General features: G+C 34.0%; 1 protein-coding gene across 1 annotated transcript in view; it reads right to left on the reverse strand.

The window, feature by feature from the left end:
* The window catches only part of RYR3 (ryanodine receptor 3), a 223,046-nt gene that overhangs the window by 125,784 nt on the left and 76,438 nt on the right, over positions 1 to 20,824 (reverse strand). Inside the window, exons 27-38 of the mRNA XM_067295678.1 lie at positions 19,886 to 20,060; positions 17,020 to 17,228; positions 15,504 to 15,688; positions 14,749 to 14,785; positions 14,166 to 14,326; positions 13,461 to 13,626; positions 10,131 to 10,217; positions 9,518 to 9,744; positions 7,648 to 8,449; positions 6,966 to 7,166; positions 6,257 to 6,359; positions 2,463 to 2,600 (exon numbers count right to left, since the gene is read on the reverse strand). Of these exons, the coding sequence (XP_067151779.1) occupies positions 2,463 to 2,600; positions 6,257 to 6,359; positions 6,966 to 7,166; positions 7,648 to 8,449; positions 9,518 to 9,744; positions 10,131 to 10,217; positions 13,461 to 13,626; positions 14,166 to 14,326; positions 14,749 to 14,785; positions 15,504 to 15,688; positions 17,020 to 17,228; positions 19,886 to 20,060 (2,491 nt within the window). The remainder of the gene's footprint in view (positions 1 to 2,462; positions 2,601 to 6,256; positions 6,360 to 6,965; positions 7,167 to 7,647; positions 8,450 to 9,517; positions 9,745 to 10,130; positions 10,218 to 13,460; positions 13,627 to 14,165; positions 14,327 to 14,748; positions 14,786 to 15,503; positions 15,689 to 17,019; positions 17,229 to 19,885; positions 20,061 to 20,824) is intronic.

Consider the following 20,824-nt stretch of genomic DNA (forward strand, 5'->3'; position numbering starts at 1 on the left):
CACCTGGACAATCTACACTGAGAATAAGGATTCACAGGCAGCTGTGCTAAAAAATAGCACAGAATTAAAGTTTTCCTCCATGCTATGTCATGCATCGAAGCCCAGCCGGTTGGGAACTTGACTCCAAACAGTCTGGATGAGAGGATGAGTATACGCTGAAGTCCACAACTGAAAGTTCTTACAGACATATCATATCATTTGATTATGCTACCTTTCTCTTAATAAAGGCAACCTATTGGCTCATACCATTCCACACCACTAAATTTACAAACTTTAATTTAAATATTGATATTGCTTCAAAAATTATTTGCAGTAATCTGGTGTGCTGGACAGAAGGACTGTTTTGAGTGATGTAATACGTATTCTTCCACATATATTGTCACTAGTTCTGCAGATGAGATTGTGTGTCTTATCTCATTAGTTTCAAAATATATACATGCAGACCTTCCAAGCATTTGAGTTATGTATTTCCATTTTCTAAGAAGAATATGTCATAGCTTAACATTACTCAGCAAACCCACAGGGATATCCCACTGTTCCTCCTCTATAATACTCTGCTGCAGAATGGAACATTAAATAATTTTTCTGATAAATGGTGTCAGTTCTTCTCATGTATATTATAAGCAACATGAAAGGTCACTGAGAAGGGTAACAAGATTTATAAACTATAGAGAAGAGTTTTCAGACAAACTAAAAATATCTAAACAGTATTTTGCTCTTGCCTCAGATTTCGGAGGTCCATGTTAAAGATCTAAAGAAGAAAAGAGCAGAATAAAAACCCTGCAATATTAAATGCTGGAAAATTATTTCACCTTAAGCTATGTATGAATACAGAATTTGTACTCATAAAAAAAAAGATACGATGTTTCTGCTTAAGTAGTCAAGTATTTTGAATATTGCCAAATATTGTTCTTTCAGTACAGAAACGGTATGTTATGGATATATCTACATACATGATGTTTGAGACACATCAGAACAAGTTATTTTTTAATTAACTTATAAAGTCATCATCATCAGGTAGAATTATTTAAGGTCTAGTTATATGCAACATCTTCCTGTATAACACATATGGAAAACCCACTGCCCTCAATAAGACTACACATATGTAAATGCCACAGAAATAGATCTATGGCTGCTCATCTTTTTATCCAAGATAATCCATTCTTTAATACTAAATCTAAAATGCTCCTAATATTATTATCCTCTCTTTAGTCACTTAGTACTACTTATTTAGATATCTGAACAACTACATTTAGTTTTGCTCAAAATCCCCTCATTTCTACAGTTCAAAACTATTAACTGTGATTAGAATTACATACACGTAAGGGCAAAGATAAAAAATGGCCCAAAGTAGTATATCTGTTTCTAACAACAACAACAAAAACATTGTTTGAGCAAAAAAACATACCATAATTCTAATAAAATCAGCAAGCAGAATAAGACAATATCGTAATTATATATTTGGTTAATACAAAAACATACAAAAGTGAAAAAACTCAAAATAAGAGCACAGAGACCTTATGCTGAGTTTTGAAAGAAGCATCAGAGGCAGAGGTGCAGCTCACAGTGATGCATAGCACAAGAGTTTGAGATTATGGAACTTATGTTCCATAAGAGGTGAAACTGATGTATGCCCACTAGGAAGTTTTGCTGACATAACTGATTTATCACCGTAACTCTTCCATGAAACCACAAATGATGCAGAACAGCAAAACTTAACTTGTTGGCCAGCTCAGAAATACCACCTTTTTGAGCAACACAAGTCTTCAGCAGTTATTAACAAAATCGCAATACCCAAAGATAGGCTGGCTACAAGAGCTCTGCAACTTCAGTCTTGCAGTTCTCATTTTAACAACTATTTCAGTGCTATCTCAGTTATGACAAAGTCCCTAAGGGAGCAGCAGACTGGTATTACTGTAGCTTTCTTCACAAAATGCTGCAAATTCTGTACCATGTATTTTTGAGACAGTAAAGAATCTAACCCCATAATGGTAAAAATTGAAAAGAAAGCTTTGCATTGTGAAAGCCATTAATTTTTATATACAAATCAAGAACTGCAGAACAACCATTTTGTCACCTATATCTTGGTATTGAGAACCATATAGCTTCTCATGCAGCAAAGAAAAGTGAAAAAAGTTTTTGCATTTAAAAAAAAAAAAGAAAAAAAGAAACAGGTCAAGCTTAGAAAGCTTAAGTCTAGATTATTACTGTGACATAAGTAATTTTTTAGATTTAACAACCTTGATCAAAATTCTTCCACACATTTTGTTTTAACTCCTTGTTTAACAATGAATCTAAGATATTCAATATATAGGATAATTTTTCCAAAAGGCAAAAGGAACTTAAACATGCAGTCTCCTTCTTCAGTCCACTATGAAGCTTTCTTAGAAAATAAAACTGTTGTAACTGTAAAACCTGTAACACGGGCATCACAAAAGTATGTATGCGGGAAGAAAACTTACTAGGAGATTGTTCTTCCTCCTCCCTAGGTTCTACTTTTTCTGCTTTTGGTGGACCCTTGATTTTGTACATTAATGAACGGAGTCTACCAGTCAATGAGGCATCTTCCTCTTCCTCTTCCTCCTCTTCTAGTGGAATACCTTAACAGATAATAAAACTAATCAGAAATAAACTTTAACCTTTGCAGATGAACTGTTTCAATATTTAAACAATACCAAAATATTTACTGGATAGTTTTGTAAATTTTATACAGAAACAAACAAATGTGGAAGCCAGTAGCATTCAAAAATGTTAGCTCTATTACCTATTATATTATATTAGCTCAGATAGTTACCTTTATTTCAGTACACACACTTCTTATATCCAGATTATTATTATCCAGTATTATTTTTTCAGTATTACAAACAAAGAGGTGGTATTTTTAGAAGATACTATAGCCATTAATTATGACTCATAGTTATATTTGATTAAATATTTAATGATTTTTAATGGATAATTATTAATTATTTCATATTGCAGAATGTAAGCTAAAGAAAGAAACGTATGGCTGAATCTTACAGTACAATTTTTCACTGGAGACATTCATCATTCATAAACAAACATACTAATGGAATTTAAAACTGTAAGAAGGCAGATGCTCAGAGATGTTATACTGGGGATGAAAGCTTTTCATGAAAAATTCATGAAAAATTCATAACCAGTACCTGAAAGGACGCCATTTGACAACTAGCTCACTACAGTTCAACACGTCGCTTCGTAACCATTCAAAGCATTTTCAAATCTTTCACACCTTTTAGTGATGTTCAGATACTGCATGTGTTACATGCAGAAGCACAGAATATCTAAGCAGGTTCCCCTCAGACCAGAGCTAACTGGGCAGAGCCAAAAGGTAACCAGCTTCCTGCTGTTTGGTTGCCAGTCAAAGTGAGTGTCATTCCTAGAACTAAGAAAAGGAAAAGATTTCCAAATAGAATACTAAGGATGAAAAAGCTGGAGCAGAGGGAAAATAAAATGCAGAGGCTATAACCAGTATTGCATAAAGAAACTAAGGAAGAATGAATTGAAATGCAGTGTCAGGTTAGAAAACATCTGGAACTGGCAGCTACTAAGAGGAAGGAGTTAAAGTTGTGACTAGGAGTGACTGAGTGAGTGACTTGGAAGACGAAATTCAGAGCTAGTGGGAGAGCATGAGAGAAACTAGAAATTGAAATGCAAGACTGGATAAGGAATTTGAGGAATGAGAAAAGAGTGAGAAGTGAGACTGGCTGGGCAAAATGAAGAGCTAAGAATGAAGTTAAGAATAGGAAGTGTAAGCCAATAACGAGAGGAAAGAGAAATCAGATGAGGATATTAAAAGAAAGCAAAGAACTATCTGGCAAGGAAACCATTCTAGGGTGTAAAACTTGAAAAATGGAAGCTAGAGCCTCGAAGGAAAAGAAACACACTGGAACAAAAGCAAACACACTCCGAACGGTGAGAAGCTGAAATGGACAGACACTGCTCCAAGATCATTGCTCATACTCCATTCTCTTAGAGTAGCAGTCCATTCCACAGCTGCCCAAACAGTGTTGCTATTTGGTACTCAATTCAAGTGGCGGAGGTCTACACACTGGAACAGAGTTCCAAGCCAGCAGAGGAACCAGATAAGTATCAGTTTGATGTTATGCAATAAAATCTATTTTCAGTTTGTTTGTTTTTGCTTCTAACGAAGAAATTACACACAAAAATTATGATAGAGGAACATTATTTAGCTTGCAAAATTAACCACTCACAGTTAGGAGACACTAGAATTAAGGCTTCCTGAGTAACCTTAATTCAGACTACTTGTATGTATTCATTAAGATGCAGCCTTTAATTACTTGATTGCATTCATATTTTTCCACTTAGCTTTCAAAGTGTACTTGGTATTAAAAAGCTCTTTAAATATTCAATGCACAATCCTATTCATTTTATCTGCAGCTGTGATTACTTAGTACTGATTTTCAGGACCAAGTCAGGACACAGAAAATGAGCAGCACTTATCTTACAGTGACCACCTATGATAAATCTGTACAAAGTAATAGACAAGATTTTGTTTAGAATCCAGGGGATCATTAAACTATTTTAATCATGAGACTCAATTCTCTATCTCATTCAACATACACATAATGTAGAAAACAGTAACAAAAGTACACCCATAAAAAACCCCAAACCATCCCAAACAATAGGGTTTCACCTCATGAAAAGGTGAAGCATGAACAGGAGCTGAGATAACTCAATTACACCAGTAATAAGATTTCAAGCTAAAATAAAAAGTCTGTAACAGTCAGACATTTCCAAATAAGTTGGGGTCCCCATAATCTTCATACTGGGGTACTTAAAGACCTCTCTGATGCCAAATAGGCATTATCTTCGAAAATCTAGAGGTCTGATCAAGTGCTAAGTGACAAGGAAAATCACAAGTACTGGAATAAAAGAAACAAAAATTTTGGTAAGCATTTAAAAGAAAGGATTTCTCAAGAACAAATTACATGAAACCAGCTAATTTCCATCTATAATGTAGCTACCCTTACAGATAAAGATCTTGACTTTAAAGACTTTTGATACTGTCTTGCACAATATCCTCATAGATAAGTTGACACAGTCTAGATACTCAAGACCCGCCTATTTTAGGCTGTGTGCTAAGCTAATTGAAAAATGGTACTTAGCTTATCATGAAATCTCAGCTTGAAAGCTGCTGGAGATTGTAATGTGGTACCCCAAAATACAAGCACAAGATGATAGCATAAGCCTTAACAATACAAATACGGAATGATATGAGAAGCACCATGGTTATAAACAGAGATCATAAATTGTTAATTAATGGTCACTAAAGGAATGCAATTCCATGAACTGGGTAAAACCAGCTTTAGGGATAAGCAATGAAGAAAGAACTTGAAGACAATATTAACAAGCATTTAACAATGACCTCAAGCAGACACAGTGAGGAGGAAGAAGAAACTGTTAATGCTGTCATACTCTTCCTGGTGAAGAGCTTGAGATGCCGACAAATCACTCCACTGACCCTATCCCCTTCTTCATGAACAAGATGGGTGCCATCAATGACAGGACCCAGAAAGGCACTTAAAGAGTGACCATAACACCAAAGAGGTAGATACAAGAAAGTTTGTGCATATCAGTTTTAACGGTTTCATAACTGGGAATGAGCAGTAATAATTGGGTAATTTGGACTACAAATGTTAGTGTCACCCTAACTGAACTAATAATTCCATGATTTCCCTGATTAGGCTAAGATGTGAATAGGCCAGCAAATAATTTTGGCTTCGCAAATAAGAGGCATTTATTTAAGCCACATAAAACTAAAAACAAAACAAAACAAAAATTAAGTTAAGACAGCACCATCACCACTTCATCTAATGTTCTTTTTATTAAATTTTCTACTGCTTCACTTCACAGCAATAATGTTCTTTCAATATAATCCTTTTATCTCTTTTTGTATATAGTATGCACAGTAAGTCTTTTAAGGCAACCCAATCTTCTTGTCTGGGTGATTTTTATTATTTCTAATTAAGTCTAAAATCAATACATAAATTTCATTGCTATGTATCTATTAAATATTTTCCTGTATTATTCTGCCTAAAACCATGACACATTTCCATATTTTTGCTAATCTGCACTAAAAACTAGTCAGGAAATTTGCTGTATAGATAATAATACAGCTAACACCCCCATCCCCCAGTATTGGTATTTTTTTAATAGATCTGTTTTGTTTTGTTTTTCATGGAAAGCAGAAAAAAAGGAAAAGCTTGCCACTTACCACAGTGAATTAGAAGATCATCATGAAAGTCATACAGCTCATCCCGAATCTCTTCTGGACAAGGGCAATCCTCTCCCAATCGAAAATTCAGCAACATATTAATCTTTAAGGGAAGAAAAAACCCACAACATATTTAAGACCTTGAAGTAGGCAAAAATACTTCCTCATATATTACAATAGCCATATTTTACTTGTTCAAGTTTATAATCAAATTACCATAAAGTATAGATTTCTAATACAGCTCTATGGTAATACGAAAGCAATGGTCATTTCTAAGTTTTAATTATGAATGATATAAAAATACAGATATACTTAATAGTAAAGCTATTTCTGGAGGTGATAAAGACTAAATACTTCCAACATATGGATGTCAATACAACACTAACTTCACATCAATACCACATAGCAACTAAAACTATCAAATTATCTTCTTTTTGCAGAATTGGCCCAATCTCTGCTTCTCAGCACTGGACAGTAACAATTTTTCTATACTCTTGAGAAAATCTATGCCACCTTTGATCTAGAGTTTGAATTCTGGGGTTCAAGTATGAACATTCAGACAGTGAGTACTTTGTGGCATCTTAATAAATTTTATTTAAAATTCCATTTTGGTTCTCTAGCAGTTGCAATGCTAGTTTAGAACTCAGAACTCTTGATCATGACTAAGATTTTCTTTTACTTTTAGCTTCAACAAGTTGTTTAATATTACCTGTTCTTGAGGAGGAGAACGAAATTCTTTAGTCTTCTTGGCAGTCAATGCAGCAGACATGTTCAAGGCTTGCATGAGTTCATTGTACCTGTATTTCTGATTATATTGCAGCTTTGATACATAACGGTCTGCAAATGATACAATTGCCTCCACCCTGTGTTGTAGCTCACAGTCACAGAAATAACTGAGTAAATGGCACATCTAGCAAAGAAAAACAGACCCAAGTTTAGCAGTCTAGCTTAGAATCTACCTCCTAAACTGTAATTGGGAAAGAACTACAGGGGACACAATGCATTGCAATAGATTGTAAAAATGAGAGAAGTTTTTTCTCCTTGTATTTTTCTTTTAATGATGTAAAGGTGACAAATTTATACAGATTTATTATGATGATCAGTAATACTATATTGCATTCACAGTCTTTCACTCCATGATCTCAAAATGCATAGAAATATTAATTCTCTTTCAGAATACACCTATGAAATCAGTATTGGTATATCTATTTTGAGTATGAAGAAACTGTGTAGAAATTGCATCATCATCAAATTAGATTATTTATGTGAGGTCACAAGGCAGACTAGAATAAAGATCTTGATTTCAAATCTCAGGAACTGAACAGACAAAGAACTACCTTTCTTTCATCAGTAGTACAGCATATATAATAAATTTATGTTAAGATGGTCACCTGAAGTTTAACAGATTCTGGTAATCTTGTCTGCAATAAGCCCTTTACAGGAGCTTTTGTTTCTTTTATTGCTTTCTCTCCAGCTTCTACAGCTTTTTCTTCAACTTGTGTAACTTCTTCCTTCTCTGTCCTCTCTTCTAAATCTTCCTTGTGATCTCCAAATACATTAGGATCAATGAGGAGTAACACCTGCTTCACGTCATCATCATCAAAAACCCCCATTATGAGCAAGGTTGCTATCAGTTTAAGAACAGGAACAAACTGGAATGCAACCTGTCCTCCAACAGGGTCTCGTATATGAGCACCACTACATTGTACTGCCTCTGTTAGCATGCTTATGGCCTTGGATTTGAGTGTATCAAGTGGTATCTCTGGGCTTGATGTCTGATGTTCTTCACTGGTCACAATAAAGCAAGGAGTAGAAAAATTAAAGCTTGGTTTCAGACAAGTGCTAAGCCCTACTCCAGGTAAACCATGCTTCTTTGTTTCATCAGGATATAATTTAATAGTTCGAGTTTCCTCTGTAACGGGAATGATAAATTCATTGTTCATCATGAGCTTGGCTTGCTTGGCATGTTCCAGATGAATACTAATGAGCAAATCATAGAATCCAGAACGTAGGAGTCCAGGTAAATACTGATTATCTATTGTGTAAAATAACTGAGATAAGTCCACATGGCTACAAAGAGCGTAAGCAACTCTAGTGTTACCTAGAGCACACACTGAGCTATACAGTTTTAAAGTGTGGTAGTGAAACTTCATCAAATCTTCTTGTTCACATAGTTCCAAAATATCAACGCATCTATTACAAAAATAAAGAAACAGAACATCAGTCAAATACACAAATAATAATTTCATAAAAGAAAAGGTTTATATCTGCACACTTCAGTCAGTTCTGCCTTGAACCACTATTATTAAGATTGGTACTGACTAATCTTAATGCTTGTATCATTAAACCACACTAATTAGTGGTGATTTGTTGATAATTTGATGAGATTATTTATAATTAGCAATCCATAGCAAAGAGGAGGAAAAAGGTAAGATAGCAAAGCATCTCTGGAAGCTATGGTAAATTACAGCTTTGTTTTTGAACGGAATGTATTTGAAACGCTGAAATCCCACAGTAATACTTTCATAAAACAGTGTCTTTACAGCCTATTGAGGATTACTTTCTCATTTTTTTCCACCAAAGACAATATTTTTTTCTCTTTCCTTGAATTCACTTTTATTTAGATTGAATAATATTAGTTTTTAAATTATCAAAACACACTGCAAAATAATTGATAATAGTATACATTTTAAATTAGCTTTCTTCTACACTTTTACTTATAGTTTAATTTGTTACTGGTTACAACATCTGATATTTGGATACACCTTTATGATGATCACTCCAAAGATAAAACAAATGTTTAATGCAATCTGAAAATTGGAGAAAAGCAGGATTTCTTCAGTAAGAACATAAAAGTTTAATTGATATAAATTCAAGGCAGATGGAACTGGAAAGCATTTAATACATAAAGAATCAGCAAAACAGTATTTTCATGTTTTTTTTGTTTTCCAAGCTGAAAAAAGCTGTGTGTTTAAAGACCTAGTGATTTAAGAGATAATATCTTTTAATTAAAGGAAAATTAAATAGTCATAAAAATTGTTTTATCTCATGTATGTCCATTTAATCGAATGGCATCAAAATTATTCAGCCACTCACATCTACTTAAATTTCACACACATAGTATCACAGCAGATAAGAACAGAAATTCTAAACACTTCAAGGGTCAATATCCTCCACGACAGGTTTAACTAACACTGAAACATTAACTACTTCAATACGTTTCCTCCACAAGCAAACCGCTGTAGTTCCTTCTAAACATACCTGTTTTCCTCTGGGATGTGAAGTGCCATCATTTGCAGAGGTTCCAAACACTGCACAACCCAGCCATGACGTTCACTGACACGCTCAGTTTCTACTTTCAGAAAGCTGTTTGGCATTCTGCTCCATAAAACAGGGGTAATCGTTTGCACATCAAGGCGAGGGGGACATTGAGGAACAGGATTTCTCTCTTCACTTTTAAAAATTGCTGCTGATAAAGGCATAGTATTCTGAAATAAATAAGTATATTAAAGTTATTTTTGCAACACCTAACTATAATTACTAAACTTATATTACCAAAAGATAGTATTTTAATTGATAGCAAAGATGATATAGAAATAGATGAGTTATCGCAATAAACAAACTCAATTAAAAATAAATGAAGGGTATTCTCCCAAAATGTCATTAGTTTCTTTTGACAAAGCCAATTTAGTTTTGTTGTACTTACTTGTAATTACTTGTACATACTAACTTAGTATACTAATTACATTTACAAAATTAATGTGTCAAACAAAAAGTCACTCCACAGATTCAATCTAAACAAATTCAACTCAGCAGGCATTTCTGTGGAAATTAACAGATTTAAAAGAGCACCTTTTTGGAAAATACTTAATACCTTTAATTTACCAAGTTCAAACTGAACCAAGTTTGTGCTTGTTGGCTGTACAAAAGTTGCTGGAAAAAGCTTTGTGTTTGGTTCAACCTAGAAGAGAAATGAGATTGCAAAATTAAAAAGGCAACAAGAATCTCTTCCCAATATAGGATGCAAAATAAGTATTACATAGCTTACCTCTCATTATGAAATAACTGCAGAAACTGAATTAAAGTGCTGATTAGTGTCCACCTATGGTTAACTTCTAATACGGTAAAGAATTTGCTGAATTTTCTTTATAGGCCCATCTAACTTACAGGCAGATGTCTCTGCTACCTTAAGCAGTGTGACAACTACGCAAGGATTTCTGTAATAAGTTATGTTGATTCTTCTCCAACATATCCAAATTCAGTATTTGCTAGATTTTTAAGGAACTATCTTCAAATGCTACTTCACAACTACATACTCTGGCCCCCTGCCTTAGGAAAAGCAACCCCAATACAGACTGGGGATAGAATACAGCTTTTTACAACACAATACATCTTTCAGAGTTCCTTCACATTTTATGCTGAACAAAATAATTTATGACAACAGAGCCTGCAACCATAAATTTCTAAGAGAGAGGCAACCAGAGGGAGATAACAAGCAGGCAAGAGAGTATCATTTTATCAGGATAGTGCAAGGTTCTAGTCCATATTAACATTAGTGAATCGGTGAATTTCTGATCCATACTCTAAAAGCAAATGAATGTAACTTTTAAAAAGCTCAAAATTTCCTTTATTTTCAGGCTTAGCTTCTATCCCTAGCATAATAAATCACAATGTTTCACACTGAATCACAGTGCTGTAGTTTTAGAATTGCTGGGTTGGGTTTTTTTGACAGCTACATCATCCTTATTTCACCTTTATAGCTGGATTCAAAGAGCAACAGTACCAGTTTAATTTCAAGAATTCCCCACAAGATCCCCCTCCTCCTCCCCCAAAAAAGAATTAATTGAAAAAGATAATTCTAGCTTATAATAAATTATGATTTATAATTACAGCTTGGAATAAAGCTTTCAGTGTTTTAGTGTGGCTTAAAAAGGTATACTCTTTACAATGAATTCAAGATTTCAAGAGTGCAATTAAATATTTTTATTATATCACTGTGTATTTTGTTTACTATGTATCTACTTTACACATACTATATAAGTACAATTAGAATATTCATGCTGTGAAGGAGTGCAGTTCGTAACCTTGAGTGTTGCAAACTACCAAAAATTGCAAAACAATATAGTGAATGTTTCGAGAGTCACAAAAAGGATCCATACTCTTTTACACGAGAAAAGAGCCCTTAAATGCAATATATTTTAAACAATGTGTAAACAATGTGTAAAATACTGTATACTGAAAAATGTGGAGGGAAAAAAAAGTTATTTCAGAACTACAAGCTTTGAGACAGACAAAAGAATGTACAGGTATGTACCGCCTGATCTTTTCGATAAGGAAAACAAACAAACAAACAAGCAGAAACAAAAGGTATCCTGGTTTGAAAGACACTAGTAACAAACATATTTTTTATTTCATTAAAGCCTGAAAATAAGGTATGTTAGACACTACCAGAAACTGACTGAGACAATGAAACTCTCAGCCACTGAACAAAGATAGGTATTTCCTAGCACTAATATTGATTTTGTAATTTCTAATCTTGTTTGAAGGTCAGAAAACCATTACTAACATGGAATAAAATAAACTGTCTTCATAAACCAATATTTAAGATCTCATTTCTGCACCGAACACATTGGCCTGACAATTAATTACAAAAACTCATATATATATGTATATACTATCTTACATTTGCTCTTCCATTATAGGCATTTTTTTCCCTGAACATTATCATAGCATTCAATAGATAGCTCAAGAACTACATCAAAATTCATTTTTTTTCTCTTCAATATTTTGATTTCTAGGCCTTTCAGAATGAAAATCCAGCCTACATATATAGTATCTCGAGTCCACTTGAGATGACTGAAAAGTGTAGCGGTTACGAAGTAGACCAGGCAAATACCAGCCATTTGCCTCAACTGCGGTGACACATTAGATTTACTGACGTATTTTAAAGCTTTTATTCTACAGTAAAAACGGTCAGGAAATGAAAGTGAAAACTATACAAGACAGTTTAGTATAACAGGCAGATTCTACCTATGTATTTTCACAGGAGTTCTTTGCAAAACTGAAGAACAGGTAAAGGCTGTTCCATGAAAAAAAATTCCATGGTTTTGTTCAGAAGCTGTCATTTTTATCTGCATCTAGCTACAAAATCAGCAAAGCATGGGGCTTAAACCCCTTCATCTCATATTTTCTGTTTCCACGGTGTTGATTGCTAATATTCTCCCAGCACGCCACTGAAGTCTCTGACCACTCTTATATTTTATAATATATCAAAATCAGCTGCCTATACCATTCCCATCCCCATTTACAGGTTGTATTCAGCCTTGTTGCATTCATTTTCATTGAGTCAGTGTACAAAGTTCCATTAAATTTAGTTTAATAATATAAAAATCGTTTTAACAAACATTTAAGTTTTATGTGTGTTGCAGATTTGCTGGTTTTGTTTACATAAGAGAAAACAATGTATCATTACCAACAGTAATTCTTCTACATTGGATGCTCTAGTATGGATTACTAAACCTTTTAAGAGCAAATTTTATCAATCTGGTACTGAAAAAAGCAGTCACAATCAGTGAACTGTTTGTATAATGGCTCCACCTTTTGAGAATGTTAATAACATTTAGGGAGCACCCCCTTTATTTTTGCTTTGCAGATTAATACACATTTGAATTCTGAGGTCTGAACTCTACCTAATCATAAGATCTCCATATCAGAGTTACCTGCAGCAAGCACAAAACCTGGAAAAAAAACCCCTAAATTTATTTGCTCAATGCAGACTGAATTTTACAGTGTCTGAAGTCTTAGTTTTGATCTTTTCTAATTTAAATAATTATTCTCCCTATAGTGTATTACAGATTAATTATTTTTAATTTTTTTGTGTGAACTAAGCATTATGAATCAACATTCTGAATCATAAAAATTGCAAGGTAAAACATTATTTTTCTGACTAATATCTAGCAACAGTACTACAACAATGTTTGACACTACTGTAAGAAGATGGAAAAATGAAGCCTTACTTATGAGAGAGAGGAAGGGAGAGAGGGGGAGAAAAGAGGGAGAAAACAGAATAATGTTCAATAACATGTTATTATCACAAGACTAGGCTTTGGTTAGATTTTTGGAAAACAAAATAAAACAAAACAATCTTTATAATAGCATCAAAGCAACCATCTTACTAGAAGACTTCTTGAAAATCTGATAATACCTGGTAACAAGTGCCAAGCTCTTTTCCATTGGCCGTGAACGACAACATTCCAGTAGCCAGATCAACAAAGCATCCGATTTCTAAATCAACATTACTGCGACCTGATCTCTGGGAGTTAGCAATTATGTCTCCCCCCCAAACCATATAGCAATTACTGCGCTTCACACTGAAAGAAAAACAGCAGGAACAAAAAAGAAAAAAATCACAGGTCATACTGCACATGACGAAGCATTCAGTGAAGATGTACTTTGCAATGGAGTAACAGAGATTCTTAAAGGTGCTTTGTTGCTTTTGGTTCTGCTTTCTCATTAAAAAATAGGCTTTTAAAAAAGGCACCATGGGCAAGGGAACTGACTGACAAAGCCTACTATTAGTTTTCTTTCCCTTATTTTATAAATATGAAAGAATTTCACATGCTTTTGTGTGCCTATGTGAGATATATTAAAACAAATCACAGATTCATCCACAGTGCCCAAATATAGATACTAAATAAAGAAGCATCAGAAACTTTCCTTTCAAACAGAACATGAATGATTGATCTGTTGACTTCAAGGAGATATTCATATATAAAGAACAGTGAACAGTCCTACCCCATCAATTTGTAATTTAGTTTAAATTATTAAAGTTTCATTAACCTTGTGAATAATTCAGTTCCAACAACAATATTAAAATATGAACTTTAATAAGTGATAAATAAATCCATACCTTTCATGAACCCTGCCTCTCTCATCACCTAAAGTAACTGTCACTGTACAATTTTTATTTAGGTCAAAATTCTCACTGTAAAAATGATAGTCTGGTGTTACCCAGCCAACCCAGACAGAGGACGGGTCTTGGCCAGCAAATATCCGCAGTGAATAAAAACACTGAAAAGAGCAAAAGAATATGTTAGTAAAAGAAATCTGAATTAGTTTATGAAAAAAATTTATGAAGGAACAGTAGTAGAAAAAAACTCCATACATGTAAAACTTTAATAATAGTAACTCACATTCACTTAAGTCTTATAAAACACTCATCAACAGCCCTGCCCCCCCACGCGCGCGTGCAAAAAAACCCCCAAAAACCCAAAAAACACAGGTCATTTTCATTTTTGGTATTTATCAATGGATTGAGGCAGCAAGATTTATACGCCAAGTCATAGAACTCTGGGCATTATTATTTATACACAGAGTTACCAGTAAATGGTTAAAAGGCTTATATAACAGATCAGCTTCTAATGAACATGCTACCAAGAGTAAACCTATTTCAAAAAGTAGCAAGAACTACGCATTTTAACATATTTACTTACTGTGGTAGAAGGAAAAGCAATTTCTTGGCTCTGTTTTCTAAAGAAAAGAAAATGTTAGTAAATTAGTAAGAAAAAAAAAGTCCTCATTATTAAACTAAGTGTACTTACAAACAAACTTGTGTTTGCTGGGCACTGAGTACTCATGATATGAGTAAATTAAATACAAAGACCTTCCAGTAAACATCAGGGTAGAAAAATAGACCCACAAGAGTTGATTGAAGCTAGGGTGGGGAGGGAGGTAGATTTACAGCAGCTAACTAAAGATAAAGGTAATGCTCAAAGGTGCTGAATGCCTCCCATGCTTGTGTCTTTAAAAAGCTGCCCCACAATTTTTTTTTTTTGCACAGATTAGTTAATTTTCTGATACCTGTGAGCTATTGAATGGTAGTGTAGAAGAGCATTAATCCAGTGGATAAAACATGCCAAACTGTTTTTTCAGATAGGTCAAAGAGCCTTGTAAATCCGATTAATTTCAAAATGAGTGCAGATGCTTAGCAATGAATAACTAGAACCCTTTTGATCCATCTCTTCTGAACAGATTCTCTGATCCTGTTCAGAAATAGCATTCTGCAGTGAAGTTCTGTTACAGATTTATTTAAAGCATCAAGAATAAAAAAATCTCAGGAATATGCATCCTATATTAATGTGTTATTAGTCCAGAAAACAGATGTGAGATCTTGAATGTACAGCAATAAAGAATAACAGAACATTTTGAATTTAAATCGTGAAATTATATAATTAAACACAAATCTAACCGTTTTTGGAAAGCATCAGATGAGGCATTTTCCACACCCATGCCAAAGTTGAATGATGAATGGAACTCGATGGGCATACTCAAACGGCAAAATATCATATCTGAATTGCTGTTCTGTTTGCCAAATGTTTTGTGAGTAACTTTTAATCGAGGTGGACTCTCAATAGTTCCATCAATTCTCCATATCTAAAAATGATAGAAGTAATTTTAAAATACTATTCTGAGAAAAATGCTGAAAAATTTCAGTGAGCAATTAGAGGTTAATTGTAAGAAGGAGTCAACTCAAATTTGTCAAAATTAATTAATTTCAAAACTATGCAATTTTCTTCTCTGATAGGGAAACTAGTAGTGAGTAGTGAGGGAAGCAGTAGATTCAATATCCTGACTACAGTAAATCTTTTCAAGTTCTTCAATGCAGCATTTTCAGAAACAAAAACACAGATATTATTAAATTAAATCACTAAATTTTGAGTGCACAAGTCATTGAAAAACTGCTCCAAAAGAATCAATAGTTTTTTGACACAGTCAGAAGATGTATCAAGTAGAATCCTTCAGAAGATCCTTCTGAAATCTGCATCTGATATTATTCAATATCTTCCCTGGTGCTGAAAAAGTGGGTATGCTTTTAAACTAAAGCAGGGACAGGAACATTTCAAAAACTTTCTAAGACAAGAAAAATTTGAAAATATCCTGATAAACTGAAAAAAAATTGCTGAGATGAATGAGACGGAATTCAGTAAAGTAAGTGTATTTTATATTTAGGAAGGAAATGTATGAAGACAAATATTACGGAGTAACTGGCTAAACCCCTGAATTATAGTAAATGGCCTAGGAAGTGTAGTAAAAAACTGTCTAGGAATTGGAACTCAAATGAGAACACACCATTGTGGAATATATTAACAGGGAATATTTTATACAAAACATAGGATATTATTCTGCTCTAGAACAGATTAGCTAGGGAATTGTAGAATTCGTATCACTGGTGGGTTATAAGAACAAATGAAACATCTGTCTCAGTGACATCGCGGGTATACTTAAATGTCCCTCAGATTAGCAAAGCAGACTAGACTCAGTCTCCGTTCAGCTCACATTTCCATTATCTTAAGTGATGCTAAATTCAGCTGAACAAGATTTAGATTATTATGAACAAGTATTCATTCATCTAGACTTGATATATAGGAAATATGTATAGTAGAGAAGAATTTAAAAGGAGAAAGAAAATGTAATATAAAAAAATGATTCTAAGAAAATCACAACTGACATGGTTTAGGTAGCTAACTGCGTGCAGCAACATAAATTAGTAATACATAGAACAGTTAAGTATTTCCATACAGGGTAACAAGACAACCATAAATGAAGCTGGAGATAGACAAGATGATCTGGAATTACCTAAGGGTGACTTAATAGATTTAAATGACAAGCTATCTGATGACACTAGGTATTAGTAAGGCTTTAATGTCTCAGCTTGCCTAAACAAACTGTTGATAAACAAGTGTCTCTTTAACATGTAATGTTACCTCAATGTGAGGATGATTTTTTGGCACATTGACAAATGTCGGTAAGCGTTTACTAAACCACATAGCAACATCTCTGTTCATGTTGACAGCAAAAGGTTCAAAACCTTCTTGAAGGCCGCACATTGTGTAATACTTGAACGTACTGGCATCCATTCCAAGGTTCATGCGGCCAATCTGAGACAGACCCAGTGCACAAATTGGAACAAAACCTAAGAAAGCGATAAGACAAAAAAAAACCCAACAATTTATTTGGAAAACACAAACATTTTATTTTGGATCCTTCTAATGTGAACTAGGCTTCAGTTCCTACAAGGAATGTACATGAAATAATTACAGTAGTGAGTATTTAAAGCCATCTTAAATATTAATGGCTAAATTGGATATAATTGCTACCAAAAATCCTGAGGACTTAGGCAATGAATGAACATTGCACACACTATCCCATTTATTTAAACATTAAACCAGTTAAATTGTTATAGGCAAGCTCTGATTTGCATGAAAGATGAACAAAATAATATCAAGTTGAGCAGTAGCTTTGTGGACTATCAGATTCGAAAAATCAAGATTTGCAAGAGTCAGATATTCATTTATTAGAAAGACCAATTATCTTCTTCATCCATTTTAGACTAATAAACATGACTTTATACAATGAATTGGACACTGGAAGACAAACTTGGCTAAATGATGAAGTTATTAGCAAATGTTATGTATGATCTCTGCAGGCATCACAGTTTCAACAGGACTTTTAGATGAGGTTGAGGTATCTCAGTATATTTGTTAAAAAATTTCTTTTGTCATCAATATCTATAAATTTGTTGCCAACTTCCATCCTTCATGATGGATAAACTCACACTTCCTTAATGTTGGCATTTTTGATGACTTAACATTTTCAGTCTCCACATACCTGTAGCAGCCAATGCCTACAGTGATGAAGATGTTGAATGATTTCTCCATCCCTCCTGAAGTAGAACTTGGGGTAACTTCTGGGAAAAGCCAACAATTCCATCTGTACAGCAGAGAGCTCCTATCCTACACTTCAACCTTAAGCCCTAAGAAAAGCTCTCTTAAGGCAGTCCCTCATTCTCTACCATTAGAAAAATTGCAGCAGTCATCAGACCAAAGATGGATAGTGGGTAATTGCAAAATTTTCTGGTAATTACTAACAAGCATGATGCTACTATCAGTTGGAGGAGATGAATTTCCAAAAAAATTTCAATTAAAACAATAGAACAGTACAGTTTGAAAATATTCCCTATCTCCTTCAATACATTTATGTAGATACTACTGTCCAAGAAGGCAGAAGCAAGAAACAAGAGGAAACAGAGTCTAAAAGTAGTAGTGCAGGTAAGCCATGCATAGGACAGAAAAAAAAAAATATAAACCAGACTCAATTCTACACTCATGTTGCAAAGATTTGTTCTTTTGGTGCAGCTTCTCACCCCATAGTATTCACTTTGTCCTCCACAGAGAAGAATATAATTAATATAAAATCTGTATGCTCCAATAAGAAAATAAGGGACTACATTTTTCATGTTTGGGGATTTTTCAAGGTGCTTATTATAACCACTTTTGTAACCACTGAAGTTCAGTTCTGTGCATAAGCCCAGCAGGGCTTGAGGAAAATTTACCCATCCTGATTGCCAAACTCCCACTAATTTTGTATTAGAGGATTTAAAAAAAAAAAAAAAAAAAAAAAAAAAAAAAAAGTGCCAAATGGCCCCTTTTACAATACATTTTTATGAAGTTAATGTGTAGCACAGTCTGAAAGGTTACATTAGTGAAATATGACTTAAAAGCACTGACAGAGATAGTAGACAGGAACAAACTAGCAGCTTAGGAAACTGAGAACCAAAACTTGTTAGACTTGCAGCCACTGTTGATAAGAACAGGAACCTAAAAGTTCCCAAAGGAACTTTCCATAAACTGGAAAATAAAACAGAATTTGAAGAGGGAAGTCAAAAAAAACCCAACAAAACACTAAAGACATCAAGACAATAGTCAAGACAATAGAATATTTCATTTTTAAAAGGAGGAAAGAAAAGCCTTTGGACATCACAGTAATAACTACTGCTGCTGAGGGGAATAAGCATTTGTTTAATACACTTGATTAACAATAAAAGAATTGATTCTTCTGCGAGTAAATGCAAATGACAGATAATGATAAAGTTCCAGAAGTAGCAATGATAATATCTTTGGTTACAGATAAGGAAAGTGAGCAAGAGAGGAGTTCATAAGTAACACAATATAATCCAAACTGATGCTATGAAGACATATAAAAACCTATCTGTAATGTGCTGAAGCTGAGAGCTATATAAAAACCCTGCTAGGCCCACGTCAGCTATGATTTTGCTATTTATCATGCTGATTTCAGATGACAGCCCCTCCTGGTGAAAGAAATAGTTTCATACAGATTTTTCTAAAAAAGCCACTATTTTTAACACAGTTCTAGCAGATCCCTTTCACTACTGCCTGCTATAAACAATTTCTGTCATGAACATCAAGTTTTTAGTACAACATATTACATTCACTAGCTAACAACCGTTCTTAATTAGAAAAGACATATGGATTATATTTAAACTTTTCAGCAGAATCATCTGAAAGCAGTGCAGATGGACAACATACAACATCATGGTAAATTTTATCATTACTCCAAGTACAAAATCAGTGGGATGATATTCCTTAGCATTAGAGTTTAACGAGTTCAAAACAAAGAGTACACAGAAGACCAAGAATTAACTCAAAAGAAATCAGCAGGAGCATTATTTCTTATTTCTCAACTCACTAAGCCAGTAGGATAGATTAGGTTTTCTCCTCCCCTCCCCCCCCGATAACCATGTAACTATAAAAAGAAAAAGTATTCAATTACCACTTTCTATTCCAAAGTCAGCAAATGCAAGTTCTGAACCTTTACTCGTTATAAGCAACTCTCCATTCAGAGTAAAGATAATTGACTTGTCATCCAAGTTTATCATGCAACCAACCACATCTCCTGGTTGCCAACATCGTCCAAAGAATCCACTGCCTTGATGCCAGCGTTGCCCCTAAACATAAAAAAAAAATCAAGTAAATAAACACCATGCTGAAATTCAAATATACAACATACATATTTTCAGATAAGAGAGACTTAAAGCTCTAGAGGAAAAAGCTGAAGTAGATATTAATCAGTCAAAACTGGGAATGTTGTACAGACAGATAAAAGTGTCAGGCATAAAACTCTAAATAAGTAAATAAAGCATCTGTAGCAAACAATTTGGTCTCAGTGACCCAATTAAGTAATAACAAGACTCTAATCCTAATTCTTTGCTTTTCTTACATTTTCTCCTTCCAGGATCTCAAACTAACTCACAATATGGCTTTGAGGTAACTTAATTTAATTAGTATCTTATTTCATATATGGAAACTAAAACACCCTGAGTTCCATAACATGCAAACAGCAGTTTGGAGCCTGGATGATAATCAATGTTCCCTGGACTCCAATTCTTATATGCAGTGTCATTATCATCCTTCCTGTCCTTTAGGAGTCAAGCTTGGGAAGAAAGCATGTGCAGAAGGCAGAAAAGAAAGAAAAAGGAAAAGAAATCTGTGGCTCTCTCTTCCAGTCACTGAACAAACATTTTTTTTGTGTGTGTGTGTGACTCGCCGTTTATAAAAAAAGGAACAAATTCTGAATTTTGTTCTTGTTTACAAGAGACTTCTTTTTCTCAGTTTGGTATATCTCAGAAAGATGGATCTAAAACAACCCACCTTTGTTGGCATAATTAGAATGCCCAGAACTGAAATGCAGATACTATACAGCACGAAACAG

Source organism: Apteryx mantelli, chromosome 4 (genome assembly GCF_036417845.1).
Source record: "Apteryx mantelli isolate bAptMan1 chromosome 4, bAptMan1.hap1, whole genome shotgun sequence".
NCBI lineage: Eukaryota > Metazoa > Chordata > Aves > Apterygiformes > Apterygidae > Apteryx > Apteryx mantelli.